Source organism: Neovison vison, chromosome 5 (assembly GCF_020171115.1).
Source record: "Neovison vison isolate M4711 chromosome 5, ASM_NN_V1, whole genome shotgun sequence".
In the NCBI taxonomy this organism is placed as follows: Eukaryota; Metazoa; Chordata; class Mammalia; order Carnivora; family Mustelidae; genus Neogale; species Neogale vison.
Window position 1 is genome coordinate 9,542,344 of NC_058095.1, and position 24,348 is coordinate 9,566,691.

Genomic DNA, 24,348 nt, shown 5'->3' on the forward strand with positions numbered 1-24,348 from the left:
TCAGGACAAAGCTATTCGAGACAAAAGGAAGATGTGTCTTTGGTGGGAGAAGTGCCGGCTGTCCGAGGACTTCTTGCTAATGTGTTTGAAGATTTTGGACTTCTTGACTTTTTTGGCTTTCTGGGAGCCGAAGCCACCGCCGCCTTCTCTCTTTTTAAGCTTGCCGTCATTGCTGTTCACGCTCAGATCAACAAAAGGAGGCACTTTGAAACCAAACGAAAGAGCAACCTGAGGCAAATTTAAGTTATTAACATTGAAGATCTGTTTCAGAGAGTGGGAATCATACGCTCGAATGTAGGACTTATATGCTTCCTGGGCTGACTTATGAAGGAAATAGTTCTTTTCAACCAATTTTTCAAGCTGAGACTGAATGTCAGAAATTTTGGGCCAGGAAAACTGAAATTCACTTAATGGAACCTTGGATTGCTTCAGGTAATGAAGGAAACCCAATTCCTCAGGGCATAAAATGAGCAAGGCATGCCCTCTCCCGTTTAGGCCTCTGGCTATTCTTCCCACACGATGAATATATTCCTTGGAGTCACCTGGAGGGTCATACTGAACAATTCTGTCAACTTCAGGAATATCCAGCCCTCTCACTGCCACATCAGTACATAATAATATCCCTGAATCTGTGTTGCAGAACTGGAAGAATGTGGTTGTACGCTTATTTTGCTTCTGCCTTCCATGAATGGCCAAGACAGGCAAATCGATGTAGTTCAGCAACTCATAGTGGTATTTCACAGACTTACAGGATGAAAAGAAGACCATCAGTTTCTTCTTCTCGTTCTTCTTAAGGAATGTAAAGAGTAGGAGGAATCTCTTTTCCGAGGGACAAAAAACATAGCCCTGCTCAAGACCATCCACTGCTGCATTAGCTTTATTGTCATCAACACCAACATACAATGGCTCCTTTTTCAAAGAAATCCTTGCCAAGTCCTCAACTTTTCTAGTTTGTGTGGCAGAAAAGAGCATGGTTTGCCTGCATGTTGGCAGAAGTTTAATAATTTGTTTTAGGGCGCCTGGGTGGCTCAGTGGGTTGGGCCGCTGCCTTCGGCTCGGGTCATGATCTCGGGGTCCTGGGATCGAGTCCCACGTCGGGCTCTCTGCTCAGCAGGGAGCCTGCTTCCTCCTCTCTCTCTCTGCCTGCCTCTCTGCCTACTTGTAATCTCTCTCTGTCAAATAAATGAATAAAATCTTTAAAAAAAAATAATAATTTGTTTTAATTCCTCTTCAAACCCAACATCTGATGCGGGGCTCAATCCCAGGACCCTGAGATCATGACTTGAGCTGAAGGCAGAGAGGCTTAACCCACTGAGCCACCCAGGCACCCCTAGCAGTACAATTTTTAAAAATATCTCACTTGGCTCTTTTCTGCTCCTGCTTAAGTGGGACATCTTTTGATTTGGTCCAATTTGTTCTACACCTTTATGTAGAATATAAAAAATAGCAAAAACTGATTTTTATTATTTATGTTTGGCTAAAGGCCTTTAGTTTGTTTCACCATTCATGATATCTTCTTTGTTACCATTACTTCATAAATCTTATTTTATTATTTTTGTTAGAGGAGACTTTTACAAATCCAAATTTCCATACTATCTCATATCTTGCAAGTTTCTGGATTGCATTTTTGATTTATAAGAGTTTTTATCTTTTAATAAAGGAGTTTTAACTCATTTATATTTATTGTCATCACCAATAATTTTGTTAGTTAGATATCACGTTTTATTAATTTCACTCTTGTGGTTTTGTCTTTTTCACTTTTTCAGTATAGGTATTTATCTCAAATTTTTGAACAAGTAATGTTTTCCTTAATGTTAAAAATGCTCACGTTTTATTTTTTGGGAAACACACACACACACACACACACACACACACTTGAACTTAATATTTTCTCTTTACCAATGTCAGTGATAAAATTGTATTTGTTGGTCCCACCCTATTTAATACTAGCATATTTAGCATATTTTACAAATTAGCATATTTTATTTACTTCTATAAATCTCAGTACCTCACTTTTGGGGATATGATCTGGGTTCTTAGAACCTGCTTATGATCACCATTTAACATCACATATCCGTTCTTATGATAATTAGTTACACTTTTTTTTTAATTGGCTCAATGACCAGAGAGGAGCCCAACACAGGACGTGACCCTCGGATCAAGACCTGAGCTGAGATCAAGTGTCAAACACCGAATTGACTGAGTCACCTGGGCTTGCCAACTAGTTGCTTTTTTAAAAATAATCATACTTTTTTTTCCAATTTATTTATTTTCAGAAAAACATTATTCATTATTTTTTTCACCACACCCAGTGCTCCATGCAAGCCGTGCCCTCTATAATACCCACCACCTGGTACCCCAACCTCCCACCCCCTGCCACTTCAAACCCCTCAGATTGTTTTTCAGATTTTTTGTACTTGATTTCTCATAACTAGTTTACATGTTTTCTGTGTTTTCTACTGATGTTATTTTAGAAACGCTCACTTTGAAGCTTTTGGTTTTGTTTTGTTTTTTGGTTTTTTTTTTTTTTTGGATCCAGTTAGCTGAAGAACACCTCAATGAACACTTTTAGAGAAAGGACATGAGTACTCTTTCTCTTCATGTTTGACTCCTACTTCATGATTAAAATATCTGTTTGGAAATGAAAATCATTAATAATAATTCATTTCCTTCAAATCTTCCATTGCATTCTTGTGTTTAATGCTGATGAGGCATCTGAAGGCAGTCTGATTTCTTCTTCCTTTGCTGGTAACAAATTTTGTTTTATTTTCATTGTTTACTTGCCACTTTCAAGTTCTTTACTTTTTTAAGGTGGTTGGCATATACTGGTCTATTTCAATTGATTTTCCCTGGTGTTGAGTTCATCTATGCATTCTGCAGACCCAGTTCCATTACTCAAGGATATTATTCTATTTTGATTATTATTTGTGCTCCTTATTCCCCAGTGTCTTCTCAAAATCAAGTCGAGTCTAATTCTATCTCTCCTTCTTGACTTTCGGTGATTCTTCCTTAGCACACCTCCTTTAAGCCACACTTACTTGGATCTTCTGCTGGGCAGCCAAAGCTAATAGGAACAGATAGAAAAGATATGCATTTTCATTACCACTTCAGCAATACAAAGTGTGGACAAGTTAGCATTTCCAGCAGTACCATTTTATCTCTGTGTGCTTGGGGAAGCTGCCTTGCTGGGGACAGCTATCAATAAAGTCTGTTCTGTTGCCTGCCTTCAGTCCCTGGGCACAATATGTCTATGCCTGATACCCTTTCTGGGGCCACTGCCTGAAATATCACTGACAACTTCTGCCTGATCAAGAAAAAACCTCACTGTCCACTGGACTTTCTGCCTGGTGTATCTCTTTCACAGATTGTTGCAAATGCTTCTGGTCCAGGATACAAAAGGAAACCCATTTGCAGCATTCAGTATCAATCCCAAGTCATATCTTGGCTGTAAGTCTTAGACTCATTCTTCCTGACTTTGGTACATTAGCAGAATTTTTACCAATACTTCTTCAATTTAATTTCTCCTGAACGGCTTTAGCAGAGAGAAGAGCTAAGATGTTCCTTTAATCTTATCATAACTTCATAAAAAATATTGGAGGAGATTTTTAGCATATGGATAGAATTTATCTTTCACCATAAATCAGGGTTGTCCCATATAGAGTAATATAACTTTATGTATATTTCTTTCTTTGGATGTTTTGATCTACGTTTTAAACCTGGAATTATTTAGATACTTGTGCTCAAATTACTGACCTACCAAAACTCTTGACCCCTAATAGTAATGAGCAAACCTTGTTTTTCAATTAATAATATGTCTGAGATTTTTTTAAAAAGAGACACTTGTGGAGCGCCTGGGTGGCTCAGTGGGTTAAAGTCTCTGCCTTCGGCTCAGGTCATGATCTCAGGGTCCTGGGATCGAGCCCCACATTGGGCTTTCTGCTCAGCGGGGTGCCTGCTTCCCCCTCTCTCTCTGCCTGCCTCTCTGCCTACTTGTGATCTCTGTCTGTCAAATAAATAAATATCTTAAAAAAAAAAAAAAAAAGAGAGAGACACTTGCAAATAAATGTGTGTTTTTAAAAGGCCTGCCTTTATTTTTATTTTTTTTACGTCTTACTTTTTATTTTACATCCTCTCGGGCATGGCTCAGACCCTCCCTCCAGACTCAAGAACTTTAATGGTTCAGTGCTGTTGTCTGCTGAAAACTCACAGCTAGGTCTCACTCTCTCGGGCATTGCCCTCCGTGGAAGGAGCTCCTTTAGACTTCCTTCAGGGGTTGTCCATATATAAGGACTGGCCTCATGCAGAGCCTGACCTCTTGCCTCCATTTGGGACATCTCTGAAGGACAGTTATAGATCAAGTGCTGATCTGATGGAATGGTGCTATAAATGTAAAATATGCATCCGTCTTTGGGGACCAAATGTGACATTTTCTCATTAATAATTTAAAAATGTTTGACCCCGGGGCGCCTGGGTGGCTTAGTGGGTTAAGCCGCTGCCTTCGGCTCAGGTCATGATCTCAGGGTCCTGGGATCGAGTCCCGCATCGGGCTCTCTGCTCAGCAGGGAGCCTGCTTCCTCCTCTCTCTCTCTGCCTGCCTCTCTGCCTACTTGTAATCTCTCTCTGTCAAATAAATAAATAAAATCTTTAAAAAAAAAAAAAGTTTGACCCCATATTAAAATGATAAATTCTAAACACATTAGGCTCTGTTAAATATATTATTAAAATTAATGTCACTTACTTTTCATTATTATTTTTTTAATTGGGTACTAAAATATTTAAAGCCACACATGTGGCTTTCATCTGTGGTTCACTTTTTTTTTGGGGGGGGGTGCTCATTTTTTCTTTCTATTAAGACAAACTCTTGGTCAGAGAACTAGCAAAGCAGTTGGTATGTCTAGGATGGAATGAGAGCAAGAGAGAAAAGTAAGAAAGCCAGACAGAGGGTTAATGACATTCTAGAGCAAGAAGGGCTCTGGAGGTTGTTGTAAAGATGTTAACTCCTACCTCTGAAATTCAGAATAAAAAGCACTGCGAAGTCTGGGGTGGAGAATATTCTGACAAATTTTAAAAGGTTGCTATGTTGAGCCTGGGACAACAATGAAACAAGGGTAAAGGCGGGAAATTTTGTTGAGAAAGCATTATATTAATTTAGGCAAAAGGCAATGGTGACTTCGGCCAGAGTAATAACAGAGCATTTCGTCCAGAGAGCAAACATAGAAAAAAGACGAAAAGTAGGAGAGAAGAGATAATAAAAACAAGGAACTCTGGAAGATTCAGGGAGGGGATGAAATAAATGAATAGTAACAATAATAATAAAAAGTCAATTTCCCAGACTTGAAAATTAGTCTTCACTTTGAAAAAGGCACGAATTAAAACGGTAATCAGCAATAGATCTATTGTTGTGAGATTCAAATATAAAAGAATAAAATGGATACACTAAAAACTTGCATGAGAAATAAACCAGACCACCGGCTAAGAATCTAAAATTTGATTTTTCAACAGAAACTTTGAATACAAATAGAATATTGATTACTAGTAGTATTTCAAGTGGAGAAGTAAAGAAAGGGTAATGGGTTTGCATGAGGAGTAGAGAGCATCAGTCTAGAGAGAAGGATACAAAGCTGTGGTGGTCCGGGGGAGAGGAAGGGAAGATGACTCTGAGGTGCTTTGTTGGGGACAGGGGGTGCAATTAGTAGAGTGCTGGGATCTTTGCTTGGACACCAGGAAAAATTAGTGACGGGGTCAAAACACTTGTCAATGTCTTTTGGAACATTGAAAAATAGAAATAGGTACAAAGGGACTATAGGAAATAAAAAAAGTATTATGTAAGCAGTGAATTACATCAATAGCATCCTATAAACACTGGTAATGGATTAACCCCCCAAATTATGATGAATTATATTGCTATCATGGGAGAAGGGAAAACATGGATGAGTGTTCAACAAGGCCAAGCTCTTATTTAACTGTTACAGGAATTGGAGAATGTTTCAAATTGATAACTATCTACTAATAGCAAATTACATTACACAGAAACATAAAATTATTTACTGAATGTATTGGATGGATGGTAGATCAATAGATAGATAGATGGGGTGAATGGATAAAGGTGAACACCAAAAACAATAGAAAATATTTATCTCTTGGATAGCAGAATTAGGTGCTTGGAAGGAGAGTGATGGGAAAGTACTGATATTTCTTATATGCATTTGGTACTGTTGTTAACGTTATGTGATGGATTTGATTCTTGTTGGCAGTTCTTCACTCCTCTAGAGTAACTACAGCTATGACCACAAAGCCTCCCACAGAGACACTTACCTCAGCTTCTGCTATGGGGCTTGGACCTATGACGGTCTGACTTGCTTTTGGTGATGGAACTGCAGCCAACCTCAAACACACACGGACACTTAGAACACACGACTATGATTTGGTTTTCCCAAGCATGCCCAACGTCCACCAGGAATAGAACAGGAAAGAAACCAGTGGGGTCAACTTGAACCCAACTCAAACCATGAAGCCAAGACCAGCTGCTCCAGGTCAGGTTCTGTGGACCCACAGCCAACCCATGAGCAGGGAGATGGGTGGTATTCTGTCTAAACCCCGAAGAAATGCAATTAGTGGTATATGTCACCTTGAGCTTTGAGGTTGCTGAGTTAATCAAAAGTTAATGAATTCTCAACATTTATAGTATGTACACTCGAATAAATTAAAAAAATATTTTTAAACTAATTAAAAACAACAGTAATAACAAAGAGGAACTCAGTGGAAAAGTTCGGATATCATACACTGGAATTCCTCTTTGTCTGCTAATGTCATCCTATACCTACCTGTTTACTCCAAGTTGATAGCCCTAAAATCTGTTTTTCTATTCTCGAGAAGCACAAATGACAGCATGAATTCCATGTTGGATCACTGTCCTCCAAGAGTCTAGACTTATCCATGAGACAGCATCTTTTGCTTGAATCAGTTTTTGTCCCCTTTTAAAAAAGCCACTCTAAATCTGAAAGCAAGCAATGCTTACCCTTTAAGATTTTCTTGATTCTTTCACTGCCTGTGTCTCAGTTTCCCTGTTCTGGGAGAATCGCTATCTGCTTCTATCATGTGTTCCCTGATAAACTTGTAGAAAGGAGAGTTGGTGTTGTTAGCTCAGAGCAGCATGAGATCACGAGTTGAAGAGGTCAGGGAAAGATTCATGGGCACAGATCATAAAGGGATTGAGTGGGTTTTGAAGAAAAGATAAGCTTTGGCTGCATAAAGCAGAGTACACAGGGGTCTCCTTTCTAGCTTGTGAAATAGAAAATCACTTTTAGGAACCCCAAAGGGAAATCAATGGCTTCCTCCCCCATGGAGAAACTTTCCTGTCTTAACTGGAACAACATAAATAACACTTCTATTATAAGAAAGGATCAGACCCTTATTAAGACCCATAAATCAACGGTTATTTTATTTTCACAAAGCAACCCCCAAATGTAATTTTAAAGTGAAAGCATATTTTAAGGGCATGTGGGTTTATATAATTTATATTTCTCCGTGTAAATATGGTACTGAGATATCTACTTACATTTGAATAATTATTGGGACAATACACTGTTTCGCTATGTATAAAAAGCCAGAGACAATGTGTAAAATATGGGGCTTTAAATTACTATCAGTTCATAAAAGTATCTTACGTGAGTGTTGAAAAAGCTTTAGAGTCAGAAGGCAGGGATTGAAATCTAGCCTGTATCTATTATAAATGGTGTAATTATGACTTTAGTTGTTGTTGTGGAAACACAATTCAAGGTTTTTTAAAAATTTATTTTGAGAGAGAGAAAGAGAAAGAGAGAGAGCATGAGTGAGGGGGAGGGGCAGAAGGAGAAGTAGACTCCCTGCTGAGCAGGGAGCCTGATATGGGGCTTGATCCCAGGACCTTGAGATCATGATATGAGCTGAAGGCAGACGCTTCACCGACTGAGCCACCCAGCCACCCTGGAAACCAAATTCAAATTACTAAGGAAGAGGAGAGAGAAAAGGGGATTTGAGGACTAAGCCTTGTAAGTGTCTGCTACATTATGATATTACCTTTGGATTATCCATAATTTTTCGTGTGTACTATAGGTATTCACACTCTCCGGGAGTTAAGAGTTTTTAGAATACTGCTGGGAAAGATAAAATTATGTCTGTTTATTTCTGCTTAAATTTTACTCAAGATTTTAATGTGTCACTTTCTCGAAATAAAAAAGCCCATCCAAATACCATTTAAAACAGATAAAAAATAACATATTTATTAAATACAACTATAAGAAGTCTTCGATTAAAGTGTGTGAAATAGGACCAATCTGATGTTTAACTAGATAGTTTCGCTGTTTTTTTTTTCCTTCTTTATTTCATATTTTCACTCCCCACTGACCATGAAGTTTCCAATTATGAGGAAAGCCTTTCAATTAAGAATACTCCAAAATCTACTTCAAAATGATTAAATTGTTGTCTTTATGTGTTCAAATAACTTAAGAGCTACACTTCAATGCCTCTTCATTCTCTACATCATCACAGAATGTTGCCAGAATGACCATATCTTATAAGATGAAAAGACCACATCTATTCAGGGAAGGAAAAGCAGAAAAACTGCTAAGCTAGTTATTGGGAATAATAAAGACAAAAGAAATAGAAACTATTCAGTTAAAGAATATATTTGTTATCTGTGTGTGTTCACATGGTCTAGAAGAATCTAACTGTCCGCCTTAAATATATCTTCAAAAGACAAAACCAACACAAATGTATACAGGGTCAAGTATGAAAGTATGTGCCTCATGACTGTGCAGTCAAATACTTAATTACCAGTCTAATTTCTGTAGACTAGAATAATGGCAGGAGGGATCACACAGTTTAGAGCTGCAGGATTTAGAACATATTTCACTTTATGAATACTGTAGTGTGTCGTAAAACGGCATCCATATAAATCAATTTCTTTTTTTTTTTTAAAGATTTTATTTATTTATTTGACAGACGGAGATCACAAGTAGGCAGAGAGGCAGGCAGAGAGAGAGAGTGGGAAGCAGGCTCCTTGCTGAGTAAGGAGCCCTATGCAGGGCTCGATCCCAGGACCCTGGGATCATGACCTGAGCTGAAGGCAGAGGCTTTAACCCACTGAGCCACCCACGTGCCCAATAAATCAATTTCTTTAGAAAGAAAGACTACATTTTATTCAGGCATTTTGAAGCCTCGGAACACAAATTGTTAGGGAAAAGTGCATCCATTTATATCTATACTCACACATATTCCAGCAGAAAACATGCTATGTGTCCCGAATCTGTCCCAACAAATAAAGTTTATACAGATATTCTGCCAGTCTGATCGTGTGTGGCAAGGTCAATCGAAGAGGAAAGCTGAGGTTCTTAAAGCTAATTAGTTTCCTAAAAATTTCCCATTCTCTCTTTCTCTGAGCCTCCTTTGAGTAAATCTCTCAGGGATCCAGCAAACAATGATGACATAAGTGTCTTCTGCTTATCAAGTTGGGGCGAAGTCCCAGGAAGGGTCCTTGATGCCGATTTCTGATGGAAGTGATGGAGAGAAAGTCCTGTCATCCCAATACAACAGTCACTCCCTCCCCACTGTGTATGTGCATTGTTTGGGTTAGAGTTTAGATGGTCCTGATCAGTGAATTCCATTGAGTCTTATATATAGTTTGCAAATACCAATTTTCATAGGGTCTATTTAGGGTGAGAGATGGTGTTGGGTTGGGGGGGGCGGTGGGAAGAAAGAGGACTTCGGAAACTGGTCCCAGTTGAAACTCAGAAACATAAAACTCGGTCTGTTGAATTAGAATTGCTCAAAACTAAGGTCAAATTTCAGAAAAGGACAAGTGGAATTTGTAGTTTAAAACATTCAAATATATATATATATATATATATATATATATATATATATATGGAGAGGGAGAGAAAGTCATAGATAGGTTAATTAGTAAATTCAGCAAAACCCTTAAGAAAGAAATAATATAGGGCACCTAGGTGGCTCAGTTGGTCAAGTGTTTGCCTTCCACTCAGGTCTGATCCAAGGTCATGGGATCAAGTCCTGCATCTGGGTCCCTGCTCAGCGGGGAGTCAGCCTTTCCCTCTCCTTCTGCCCCTCTCCCCTGCTTGTGCTCTCTCTCTCACTCTCAAATAAACAAATAAAATCTTTAAAAAAGAAAGAAAGAAAGAACATATATTATAGATGAAAATAAATAAAAGGGAGACCATACCTCACACTTTATGAGACTTTACCACATTTTATGAGCCCGGCAGCTGTCTTGATACTCAAGCCAAAAAAGATAATTATAAGAAAATAACAGATCAATATCTCTTATAGACAGACCAACTTGTGTCACCCCAAAATTCACACTGAAGAGCTAACTCCCATGTGATGGCATGTAGAAATGGGGCATTTGAGAGGTAATTAGATTTAGGCTCATTGGGTTATGAAGGTTGGTTCATGAGGACTGATGTCCTTATAAAAAAGAGAGAGATGCTGGCATCCTCTCTCTCCCAGCACATGTACAAATAAATGATTATTGTTTTCAGCCACTAACATTCGGAGTTATTTGCTACTCAAAAGCTGGAATAAAGGAAGAATATCATGTTGCAAAGCTTCGAATACAAATGGTGCCCTACCTGGGGCACCCTCAGGGGTTGCAAAGCCACGTCACTGTATCCTGAAGATTTTATTTTTGTGTATAGCCTTTCTCCTCTCATGTTTATAAAAAACAATTTGAGTGCCCTTACACTAACTCCCAGTGCATCAGGATGGTATATTAATATCATAAAAATAATTCCATCAGAATAATTTTCATTATCTTTTCTGAAATAACTCGAGAAAGCTCTTTCACATCTTTCTACCTAGAATGGAATTCTTAGATCTCATGAGTTGTTGCCAACGTAGCTCAGAGTCCATACCTACATCTACCTGGCTCAGAACACATACATTTCAAGGTATTGTTGTGTCCCAACTGGGTTATTTAACAGGCTTGGTGACACTTCTAAATTCTATCTTTTATGTTCCTAGGACTTAGAAGCACACTTGCAAATGGAATTCCTAGGAAAGCCTTGAATTTCCTAGAGTACACAGATTTAGCTCAATAATTATATTAACTAGGCCATATGGATTTGCACAGAGAAAAATTTTCCATAGGTAAGTATTCTACCCCAAAGCCCTAGACTGCCTTCTCACAAACATGTAAACAGGTATAAGAAGAAACATGAGAAAGTGTGAAATGTGAACTTAATGAAAGTTTATCTTTTTTCAAAACCCAAAGGAAAATTACTTCATTATTTATTTACTCCTAGTTTTTTGTTTTTTTTTTTTTCCCAAAAGGCCTTTGAAGCTGCTGAAAGGTGAGGATTACGGTAAGGAAGGCCATCTTTTATCATAATTGTTTTGTGAGCTGTAATAAATCAAATGTGTTCATAACAGACATCTTTTTAGTTTACCCCAAAACAATAGCCATCAGACTGGTGATATTTAATTCATTAAAGGAAAGAATGTCAAAAAAGAATAACATCAACAGATATGGAACTATGAAATGGGTGAAGGTACAGGTAGAAACAAAGTTATAATACAATCAAGGCATGTGAAAAAAAAAATAAGCCTCTGGGGCAGCATTTTGAATACTTACCTTTTCCTGTATCCATATTAATGGCTCAACATCACAGAAACAGCCAGAAAGTCTTCAGCTGCCTCTCATTTAGGCCATATCAACATTTATAAGGATGTGGGCCACTCTTTTTAAGACATGTCAAACAGAGGCTGTGTTCACATAACAAAAACAAAGTAAATCTTAATACCAAAACTTACAATATTTATTGGCAAATACCCTTGACCATTCAACAAAGTATCTTTGATTGTAAAGTAATTCCTATTTGCAGCGACACTTCCTGATGTTTCCGAGGATTGGGTTAATGATTCCATATTTCCGGGATCTTAACAGAAGTGAAGAGGGAAGATACCTAAACCTTCTTTTGCCCTAAAGCATTGAGGACATGTTTTATTTACAGGATTGTCATAGCTGTGCTTTCCTTTATAACCAACCTGACACCTCCAGGGAAAGAATTAGTGAACCTGAAGATGGGTAAATAGATACTAAACAGACAGAAATGCAAAATGTAGAAAAGGAAAAGCTATGTAGGTCATTCAAGAACTGTGGGACACGATCAGATGGCCTAACACACGCTCAAGGAAAGATCCAGAAGAGAGAGAAGGCAGGATGTGAAGAGATAACAACTGAGAATTATTCAAAGAGTATGGATTAAAAGGCAGAGATTATCTAAGTGGAAAAAAAGTAAGACCCAACTCTATATCACCCATGAGAAAGCCACTGTAAGTATAAATTGCGGATGGTCTAAAGTAAAAGAAATCCCACCATAATCAAAACAAAGCTGGAATGGCTACTCATATCAGATACATCAGATTTCATAAAAGAAACATTACCAGAAATAATAAGGGAACATGACAAATTGGTAAGGATGTTTATTCATCAACGACATAATTTGAACATGTATATTTCTCAAAACAGGTTTTCAAAATACATAATGCAAAAAAAACCACAAAAAACAAAACGATAGAACAGGAGAAAGAGGTGTGTCCACAATTACGTTGGAAACTTTTTAGTGTCCTCTTTCAGGATTTTATGACAAATTAGTCAGATGACCTATTAAGACACACAGGTCCTGACTAGCACCATCAACCAACCTGACCTCGCTGACGTCTGAGACCTTTCCACCCAATACAACACAGAATACACATTCAAGGGCACGTGAACAGGCCATATTTTTGGCCACTAAACAAGGTGTTAAAGTCATGCAAAGCTTGTTTTCTGTCCGCAGCACAATTAAACTAAACATCAACAATGGAAAGATATCTGGGAAATCCCAAATATTTGGAAATAAAATAATACACATCTGAGGAACTGAAGGGTCAAAGACAAAATTGAAAGACCAATACATTTTTTTAATTTAAACCCAATTAGTCAACATAGAGTACATCATTAGTTTCATGTGTAGCATTCAATAATTCATCAGTTTTGTAGAACACCAAGTGCTCATCATATAATGTGCCCGCCTTAAGGAGAATGGCCATATACAATTACTGCGATGCAACTGATACAGTGTTTCATGTGCCCTTGTGGTTCACAGGCTGAATCTGGCATCTCTTTGGCTCAGTCACACAGCATGACCTTCCCTTTCTGGTCTTTGATTTCCCTACCTCCATTTGGGATATCTGTGTCTATTGCTCAGAAATTCTTACAATGAGAAAAATGTGAAGGTGGGAGGAAGCTGGGACCCCACAGAGAGACTCATGAGGTCTGGAGGCAACAAATATCCGGTTCTAACCCTCAGGAAATAACAGCAAGGTAAACTCTACACAGTTCTTCCAAAGGTCCGCAAATAAGATTGATACGCAGTGGGAAATTATTGCCATCTGGAAATGCAGGATCGATAACATGCCGTATGTCCCCTCTCATTTTCCATCACATCATTCCTGTGTTTCCACTTCCATTCATTCAGATCGATTTCCCAAACAAACCTAGAGGCAAGCCATCTCCAAGGCTGTGTTTCTTGGAAGAATTCAGGGCAAGAAAAAAATTACAAATGTTTTCATTTTGTTAATTCTTTCATATATTGCCCTTCTTTGTTATTTCCAATAATGTTGCTAATATTGTGGCAAGCATCAATATACACATTATCCTTACCACACAAAAATATATACGGATGGATTCCTGGAACCAGTATGTTAGGTAAAAGGGTTCACATATTGCAAGTTTAAATAAGTAATGCAAATTTTCCTTTAATGATTGGTACTACCTTCTCACCAGAGTTCTGGTCACTCTTTATTGGAAATGTCCTTTCTTTCCAACACCATGGCAGATCGCCTGGTAGCAGAGACTAAATTCACTAGGTCATACCCCTGTATTAGCCCAGTATCTACTAGAAATATGTTCATGAGTTCAAAGGTTGTGCAAAAACAAATACTGTTTCTATGGAAAGAACAGGTAGAATGCAAGAATCAAGCATTCTAACTTCAAGGAAACCCACAAAAACAGAGCGGGCCAGTCAGTGGAGGGTCACAGTCCAAGTAATTGGCCAAGACATTTACGAACATTCTTAGTCTCTCGATATTCATGTAATTGAAATGTTCATTCAACAATTATAAACATACCAAATAATACAGAAAACAATAAAATGGTTTTGGAATTATGCACCTTCTTATGAGGTAGTCTCATAGTTTAATCACTTAAAATTTTTTTAAATTATTTATATGGGAATAGAGTAATACAGTAGTAGTATTTTCACAATATACTTGATGGGTGGGTAATTCTCTAAGAAAAATAAAGGCCATAAATAACGAAATTTATGAAGTCTCCATTGCTCCAAACTTTTCTATTGCAGAAAAGTAGTTAAAATCTTAGTTGCTGACTTTCCCCCGGGATAAAATTTTTACTGGAAAGGTGGTTGGACTATGGAAACATTTACCAGCTGCAGGTATAATGCTCTGTCTGTTGTCAGACTCACAATTTCATTGGTTTATTTCTGGAGGATTATTTAGATGGCTGTGGTCTTATATCCAGGCCCCAAGGAAAGAAAAAAAAAAAAAAAAAAGGAAAGAAAGAAAGAAACAGGAGTCTATGAGGTGTTCCTTCGCGCTACAGAATAGTGATTTGTTATGCATTTGTCTAAGTTAAATATAGTAGGCAGTCATCTTGCACAGTCCTGTATTATATTCTGCTCACTAAAAAAAGAAACACTTGTTTGGATAGTTGAAGGAGTCTCACTAAAAGCCACAGCTCCCTTCTCCACTCCTGCATTTATTCCAAGTAGATTTGCAGCCCTTATGATGGTCCTTTCACCCATTAATCAATAAGAATTGAAACTTGTTTGACTCATGAATGCCACCATCATAGACTCAGATTTGTTATTATTTTAATGATGGTGATTTTGAATGTGACATTCCTACTAGAGTAGCAATTATGTGGAAGGGGAGGTAGCTGACTGTCGGCTCCCTTGGGTTATTAATCAATTGGTGGGCTGAGGGGCAAGAATTAATTAGGGATTACAAAAACCCTCCTTCATTATATTAAATGGCTCATTGAAAACAACCTCACCTGCATTAACTCTATGAGTTCAAAGATTAAAGAAACTGAATCGAATTCATTACAGGTGATTTTCAGTCCCCAAGCTGAGACCAATATAATGTTCAGAGGCAGTCTCCGTCTCAAAGAAAGCCCAGGACTTCAAGTTATCGTGCTATTTCTAGTCCCCCCAGACATTTTCTAGATCCCACTGTTATGGTTTGGTTCAAACTACCATGTTTTCAGGCATTGGCAATTGCAGTATTTATAATGATGAACGTGGGAAGAATCAGGTCTTGATATCTGTTTACTATTGTGAAATATTTGGTAATTTAAATCACTGGTAGCAGAATTCGAAAGTTTTGCTGATTTCTGCGATATGGTGGGATATGTTACATTTTTGCATGTGCATATTTATTATGGTTTTCAGGAGAAAAACGTGTATCCTGGACTAACTTGTCACAATTTTTCCATAGAACAGATTGCAAATATATTGGTCTCACAAATCAAATATAGCACAGAATGCATTTTTGTGTAACACTGTACCTGCAATATTAAGAAAAAAAAATCACTCTCTTTTGTGTATCTTGTTTTATGGAAGATCCAAGAAAGCTTTGAGTGGGCCTGTCCTTTCAGTTTTCTTTCTCTTCTTTTTTTTTTTAATAAATGTTTATACATTCTGTCATAAAAACAATTTATAAAACATATTATCTTCATTATAGAAAATAGAAATAGGATGATGAGTTAAACAAGTAATTTAAGACTTTATTTTATAATAAACTTAAGACTACATATATATATATGTACACATACATGCAGACACACATGTGAATTTATCTTTTGCAGAATTTCATCTCGATTTAAAAATTAATTTCACAATATATGTACACATACATGCAGACACACATGTGAATTTATCTTTTGCAGAATTTCATCTCGATTTAAAAATTAATTTCACACATAATGTGAAATTAATTTTTAAATCGAGATGAAATTCTGCAAAAGATAAATTTACATGTGTGTCTGCATGTATGTGTACATATATATATATATGTAGCCTGGGTGGCTCAGTGGGTTAAGCCGCTGCCTTCGGCTCAGGTCATGATCTCAGGGTCCTGGGATCGAGTCCCGCATTGGGCTCTCTGCTCAGCGGGGAGCCTGCTTCCTCCTCTCTCTCTCTGCCTGCTTGTGATCTCTCTCTGTCAAATAAATAAATAAAATCTTAAAAAAAAATTAATTTCACATTATGTAAAAATGTAAACATTGGCTTGTTTCCTTTAATTTTATATCATGAGTATGTTGTCATTACTTAAACATTTTTAAAAAATTACTTCAACATTGACTTAATTTTGAAATCCTCCTTTCTAGGCACTTTTCCCTTTTATTTTCCTGAAGCCAAATGAGCATGTTGAGATGTTAGATTTTTGGTGCGTTTCAGACCTGAGCCAACCGTATGATCTCTATCTCTAATTAACTCTATGATCATTGTCAAGTCTTAAATCTTGACTGAATTTTCCAGCCTCAGTTTCATGCTTGCAGAATGGGGATATCTTCTTATTTAAAATGTTGTGAGGAGTCCTTGTAATATTATGTACAAGCATTGAACATCGTATCTAGAATGCAGTGATTGCTCAATAAAATAAGCCGTTACTGGTTGTATACCAAAACTTCTCAATGTCATCCATGAGGTCTCTAAGGTCTCAGAATTTGATAACAAACTCCCGTGTTAAAAAAAAACATGTTCTTTCTTCCACGTATGTAAAATCAGCAGAGCAGTAGGAGCATCTCATGATTGGATGACACTGATGAGCATCTACTTCCATTTTGAAAAAAATCATCCTGCAGATATTTTCTTTTAACAAAGTTGCATTTGGCCTTCAGCCAGCCCACTCTTTTTGCTAGTTCTCCAGTTACTGCTCTGGATTTGTCCACATTTCCTTGCCCTATTACATTCACCACCGAGAGCTGTCGCTGCCCATGACAAGGTAAGTCCGTCTCTGCAGAGATAGAATTACATGCCATACATTTTAAATGAAGGTTGTTTAATTACCTAGATCCCAAATATGCTTACTTGCCATCTCTTTAAATAAAGTCTAGATGTTCTGTTCTATACCTAACACACTTGACTCCGAGCTTTCTTTCTCCAAAGAAGGAATGGAGAAAAGTCTTTCAAAAACAAGTGGAATGGCCCCAAATGTTTTATTTATATTATTGCCTTTGTGTGATTTTACGGCCCTGGCATCATCAATTATGGAGGTAAGTATTTAAAAATATCTGGCCATGTGGAAATAACCATGGACAAGAGCACAGACATTGACCTGCTAGAATGCCCAACATAAAATTGTTCATGTAATTAAAAGATTAAAGGCAACCTACATCTCTAAAAACATTAGAGAAATTGAGCAATAATTTATGTTTTTGCAGAACTTCGTAAAGGAATAATGCTATCAAAAAAGATTTCATGAGGGAGAAATAAAATAGGAGTTGTAAAACAGGTCTGTGCATTGTAGTCCAATTTTGTTAAAATAGGAAAGAATACATATATAAATCCAAGGAACTGCCAATTTCTTTGTTTTGTCTTCCTTTTATCTGTATTTTAATATTATGTTCAATCACAATGAATAACTTTTCTAATAGCTAAAATAGAAGTTTTTGTTTTGTTTTGTTTGCTTTAAACACAGTGAATTGGAAATTCAACTTAATCTTGCCACATAAACTAGGTTTACGTCATCAGCACATTGCATGGACTCTGTCATTGTCAGGAATAAATATTTACATGACTCTTGAATTCTGTCTCTCTATCTCTTGCAAACAGAGCTATTTGGATAAAGAATAATATAGGTCAATATTGAAAACCTTCTTCCTTTGTATGATAGGCAGAGTGATACCTCCTCCTGCCCCCAGAGCCTGTTAATATGTTATCTTCCATGGTGAAAGGGATTTCACACATGTGATTAAGGATGGGGTGGGGAGGCTCTCCTGGATTATCTGGGTGGGTGCCATGTTATCACAGGAATCCTTGGAAGGGAGGCAAGAAGTCAAAGAAGGAGTAACAATGATGGAGACAGAGGTCAGAATGTCTGAAAGAGGCCATAAACCAAAGACTGTAGGTAGCCTCCAAAGCTAGAAAAGACAAGGAAACGGATTTTCCCCTGGAACCTCCAAAAGGAATGCAGCCTTACCAGCTTCCTGATTTGAGGACTTTTGATCTCGAGAAATGTCAGAGAAAAAATTTGTATTGTTGTAAGTCATTAAGTTTACGGTCCTTACTTGTTACAGCAGCAAGAGGAAGCTCTTACCCTTTGCAGGACAGCATTTGCTCCTGCATTGCTTGGCAATTCCAGGGTAAAACCAGGTCAGACATTCTGAAAGTACTCTATGGCTTCTTTCTATTTCACTCTCCAAGAGTGGCTTCACAAAGTTCCCTAAAAGTAAGCATTCACCATTTCAGTCATTTAAAAAAAAAAAAAAAAAAGACAGTTTCAATGATCAAATGGTATAACAAAGAAGCCATGAATGCCCACGTTTGCAACCAATGCAAAGAAGACTGGAAGGTGAACATGAAAGGTCCCGCACCAGAGGTACATTTCAGGCAAGGCTTCCCCGTGTTTCAGTCAGCTGTGTTCCAGCAGCTGAAAGTGCCTACCACGAGAGCAGGTGAATTTGTCGTTATAAGCTCTGTGCTGACAGTTTTTCTACTTTGAGAGTAGGAAAAAAGAAAGAGAGAAGAGAGAAAAAAGAAAGAAAAAAGAAAAAAGTGAAGAGTGCAGAGCCACTCTTGTCCATGTGTTGCATGGGGGATGCTTTTCGCTTTGTACATTGTTACAATGGAGCTGGGCACAGTTTTTAAATGCACCACAATAATATAAGGAAAATTATTTTTTTTCTTCCATAACGTAGTTATCCTCTTCAGTAACAGTTGTAATCACAGGCAATACCTAATCAGTGATGAATCTTGGAAAATGTTAAAAAGCACGTAGCAAAAATAAATCCCCTGTAATGCACTGTTAACATTTTACCTTTTCTCTCGCTCTCTCTTTCCACCTCGCTCTCTCTCCCTCCTTTCTTTTCTATTTATTCGTACACTGCACAAACAAAACAAAACAAAAATAAACTGATCTCTGCTGTGGTGTCATACTGTGCTATACACCATTGTCCGTTCTATTGTCCGTCAGCCACTTCTTATTAGCTGCCAAGTCTCTGGTTCTCCAACTCTGGCATGTCCTACAATCAGTTGGAGACCTCGTTAGAGGCACACGACACTGGGCTCCAAACCCAGAGTTGCAGATGTATGGGTCTGGGGCAGGACCTCTAGCATTTCATTCGAACAGGCTCTCGCGGGGGTGTGGATACGGCTGATTGGGGCCATGTTTTGAGAACCACCACTTTTTTCAGAAGATTAGTAGCTGCCATTGGAAGATACTGTACGCTCCTCTTATCTCTTCTATTTCCAATTATATTTAAGTGTTTACCATGCCCACTCAGTACATTTGGAGGTTTACGGGATGATACACGAATGTTCAGTAAGCACGCAAGAACAGACGTTGTTCAGAAAATTCAAGAACAAAGAAAATTTGCTTCCACTCTATGGATGGTTCTGGTGTTCCAGACATAATAAATAATTGACATAATTTGGCTCCAAGCCCCAACTAACTCTGCACGTATAAACTGAAATTTTATGGACGATGGTACTTGTTTCTCAAGGAATCCCATTTAAATACGATTTTCTAATCCTATGTGTTTTCCAGGTAGTTCCTGAAACAGGTCTTTTTTTTTTTTTTTTTAATTGAACTTTTTTTTTTTTTCTTAATGGATTAACTGAAAGGGCTGGCTGGAAGCCTTGGAATGTAGGAAACCCAAGCTGTTCTGGTTGCACCATCCAAACGTAAACAGCCTTCCTTGTCATTTGCTGGCATAGTGTTTGGGACACCGAGTTATTTCACTTTATTGAAATTTCTCTCATGAAAAATGCATGGAACAGGCTTCACTTCTGCCAAACCCTCATGTATTTGCCTCACTGGGTGCAGTGAAGATTTGTGTGTAAACATATGGAAAGCCCTTGTACTGTCTGAGTCAAGCATAGAACAAGAATTATTCTTACTGCCCATAGGAAAAATGGGTAACATAGATAAACTTTGCACTGGCATCCACTTTCGTCTTAAACTCTTTCCAGAACATTCCTGCTTACCTGTGCTTCTGCCCAGGGTGACAAGGAACCCTCTTGTTGGCTTAAACCTGGACGGAACAAATGGAGATTTTTATGGCCCTAGGGTACAGTGACCTATTCCTTAAACCCATAACGTAGGACAAATTATTCATGGACTCATCTCTGAATTGCAAATTTAGTGATTGGATATGTCTTATAAAGTCATAAATGGGAAATTAAGTTTGGTTATCTATTTAAAAATTAATCACCTTGACTGAATAAAGAAGATTATGTGAAATGAAATTAAAACTAATGCATGAGACCTATGGCATAGAGAATAATATAGTGGCCTGTACTACTTTTGACATTTTGCAGCTAAAACTGATTGGTTAGAGTGAAAATATGCAGGTATAGTCCTAGGGTTTTAACACAAAGCAAAACACAAAGTACCAGTCAAAGAGATAATTTTTAAATTTTACTTAACACATACCTCCAAGTACTCATGTAAATGAGCTCTGCGTTCTGATGCCCTGTCCATTCAGTCTGCCTATCTCCAATTAACATCGACATGACTATTAACTCATAGGGCATCCTATGGGTTTATCCTGTGGCTTTCTGTCACCCACAGCCGACAAGGGGTACATCACAAGTGCTGACAATACCAGGTCTGGATGCAGACAGACCTGGGCCCAGACGAGAGCAGACGCTGGAGAGTTCCGTGCACACCCCGGGCTTGCCACTCGGTTTCCATCTGTGCCAACAACCGTTGTTGCTCTCCTGGGAGCCAGCATCTGCGTCTCTTGGCCAAAGGTCGGTCCTCAGGCTCCGTCAACCTTTTATAACATGCGGTGCCCTTGGTGCAGCAGCTTTCTTGGGAACATGTTAGAGATGATAAAAAGTCTTGAGTCTCACCGCACACCTGCTGAATGAGAAACTACAGTTGAACAAGACGTCATGGTGCTTCTGCTGCTGCTGACATCTGAGAACCACTGGACACAGAAACGCACTTACTCTGTGGACAAGGAGAGCCTCTTTACTTAGGATTTTGTGGACCCTCTTGTCCTCCTGACAACTTTTTTTTTTTTAATGATCTTGAATTTTGTTTATTTATTTACTCCCTCTCCCCCTTACTTACTTACTTATTTATTGGTGGGTCTCTGTGGGATTTAACCGAATACCTGACTCTTAGGTATTTTATTTCCCCATCTCACTTCCTTAGTTCCCTACTGGTGTTTCCTGGGGAAAACTCCTTAAGTACACAACAAAAGCAAACAAAAACAATATTCCCCAAAAAAGACCATGAAACTAGCATAGTGTTATATGTTAATCATACCTCACTTAAAAAAATACTTTTATGGGAACCCTTTGCTTTAGGGGACTCCAACTGAAGACACTTGCTTATTATAGTGTGCTATCCCCCTCAAATTACTCCATCTTTGGCGCCTGGGGTTCTGAGCTGAGAATACAGGTAACACCATCACTGGGTACTTCAAATGGTCTCGTGCCTGCTTCTGAGAGACGATAAGACCACTCATGGGGCTTGGTCAGCACTCACTGAGGTGCTCTCCCTACCCCCTCCTCTGCTTTGATCTCAAACCCTGTCCTTTCTTTTGTTGGTATTTTTAGTATTATTGCCTTCAATTACCATCAGTATTCTCATTAGAGTCAGAAATGGTACTTTGAGATGAAGATGGGTCATGATAACATGGACAGGACTGGAAGAGATTATGCTGAGTGAAATAAGTCAAGCAGAGAGAGTCAATTATCATTTGGTTTCACTTATTTGTGGAGCATAACGAATAGCATGGAGGACATGGGGAGTAAGAGAGGAGAAGGGAGTTGGGGAAATTGGAAGGGGAGGTGAACCATGAGAGACTATGGACTCTGAAAAACAATCTGAGGGGTTTGAAGTGGTGGGGGGGGTGGGAGGTTGGGGTACCAGGTGGTGGGTATTAGAGAGGGCACGGATTGCATGGAGCACTGGGTATGGTACAAAAACAATGAATACTGTTATGCTGAAAATAAAATAAATAATAAAAAAAAAGCTAGTCTGTGAAGCAGAGAGAGGTCGCCCTTTCTGTAAGAGGTGCAGCCCCAAGCGTTTGGTTTGATTCTTGATGCTTGGCATGGAATAAAGCTTTGCCTGACCTTCAAAAATAAATAAATAAATAAATAAATAAATAAATAAATTTTTCTTGTGTGCAGAAATAAAGACCACTACTGAATCCCAGTGCATCATAGAGAAAGAAAGAAAAGGAGGAACCTTCTTGACCCTCAGAAGCTGGCCTGGCACGCATACCTAGGCCACACCATTCTATCGAAACTCGCGATCTCACAGAATACCAGAGTTAGCCCAGGGCATCCTGAGGCCCTGACGAAAGACATAAAACAAGGCCACATTACACCTCATATTTTTGCCTCAGTGCAGATTTTTAAAAATTCCTAGTGCCACCCACAAAATACCAAACACCACCCTTTCTTGGCTAAAATGATAGAGCAATCCCTCACCAACCAGAGCTTTATTTTTGTTCTTGTCTCCCCTCTTTATAGGTAGATTTATTGAAAAAAAAATCACATGGAGTTGTCCTGCCTTCTAGAAAGTTTTGCTTCTTCAGCCCTTCTCTGAGTTACCCAACTAAATCCTGTAATAAGTTCTTTCCAACACATTTTTCCTGAAACACCCCCATGTTTCCCCATGCTCTGTCTTCTCCCTTCCTCCAATAAACCCACCTTGTGGAGCTACTGCTATGTTTCTGGATGGCTTTGTCTGAAGGGCGTGGGCCCTACTGAGAAGACATAAGGATGCAAAGCCGTAACCTAGCAGTCTAGCCATGGAGAAGTCATGACGAGACACAGGGGAACTGGGAAGGCTTTTAGGTTTTTGTTTTTGTTTTTCCCAGTTATCGTTTTATCTGTTTGTGTGCTGTGAACCTAGTCTTATTTATTGCTCAGGCTCCTTCTCCCAGAGCATCTACAGATCTTATGATCACCACTGGTTGTTGGAATAACAGAATTTTCAATGACATACAGGGCCTTTAGTATCATATTTAGGATGCTATTAAGACAATAGTTCCTCCCACCTCCTCTCTAGTGAAAACAATATTTAAATATTGAAAGCAGGGCACCTGGGTGGCTCAGTGGGTTGGGCCACTGCCTTCGGCTCAGGTCATGGTCTCAGGGTCCTGGGATCGAGTCCCGCATCAGGCTCTCTGCTCGGCAGGGAGCCTGCTTTCTCCTCTCTCTCTCTCTCTCTCTGCCTGCCTCTATGCCTGCTTGTGATCTCTCTCTGTCAAATAAATAAATAAAAATCTTTAAAAATAATATTGAAAGCAGCATTTAAATATTTCATAGGTGACACGAATTTCTAGGAAGTTAGAATCTGCACAGTCTGACAAAAATATGAGAGATAGATCATGACTAAGACGAAGAAGTATATTCTTGTCTCAAAATGAATGAGGTAGACCAGTCTTTCAGGGAGTCAGAGAAGGAGGAGAGAGAAGGATTGAGAGGGTTGATGGTCACAAGCCTGGAATACCAGGTGAATAAAAGTTGGCAGGGGTACTGCTGACTCTATTGTCACGGAACTGGAACGAAGGAGACCGTTGACGTCCATGCTACCACGGCACTCACCACCTCCACCTCATCTTTATGTAAGTCTCCAAATACTCTCATCCTCATCTCCATTGTCACCTCCACCACCTATTCTAGCACCAACACCCTCATTTCCACTGCCATCTCTAATCACCATGGCAACAACTCCCTCCATACCACCTCTACCAGCACCTCTACCAGCTCTTGTCCCCAACTCACATGCACCTCCACATGGCTCCCACAATAATTTCACAGCTTGCAAGTTGCTCTTTTATAGTTTGATTGCAAAGGAGCCTTCATGTTCACAGCAGCAATGGCCACGATAGTGAGACTGTGGAAGGAGCCAAAATGTCCATCAACAGATGAATGGATAAAGAAGATGTGGTCCAGGGCGCCTGGGTGGCTCAGTGGGTTAAAGCTTCTGCCTTCAGCTCAGGTTATGATCTCAGGGACCTGGGATCGAGTTCCACATCAGGCTCTCTGCTCAACAGGGAGCCTGCTTCCTCCTCTCTCTCTCTGCCTGCCTCTCTGC

General features: G+C 38.8%; 1 protein-coding gene across 1 annotated transcript; it reads right to left on the reverse strand.

Annotated features, from left to right (window-relative positions):
• Nucleotides 1–23,991, reverse strand: LOC122907305 (ATP-dependent RNA helicase DDX18-like). Its single transcript, XM_044250208.1, has 7 exons — nt 23,892–23,991; nt 20,909–21,095; nt 20,268–20,314; nt 18,379–18,504; nt 16,897–17,076; nt 1,224–1,243; nt 1–1,014 (listed from the first exon to the last, which is right to left on the reverse strand). The coding sequence occupies exons 1-7, from the start codon at nt 23,989–23,991 to the stop codon at nt 1–3; spliced, it is 1,674 nt and encodes a 557-aa protein (XP_044106143.1).
• Between the last annotated feature and the right edge of the window lie 357 nt (nt 23,992–24,348).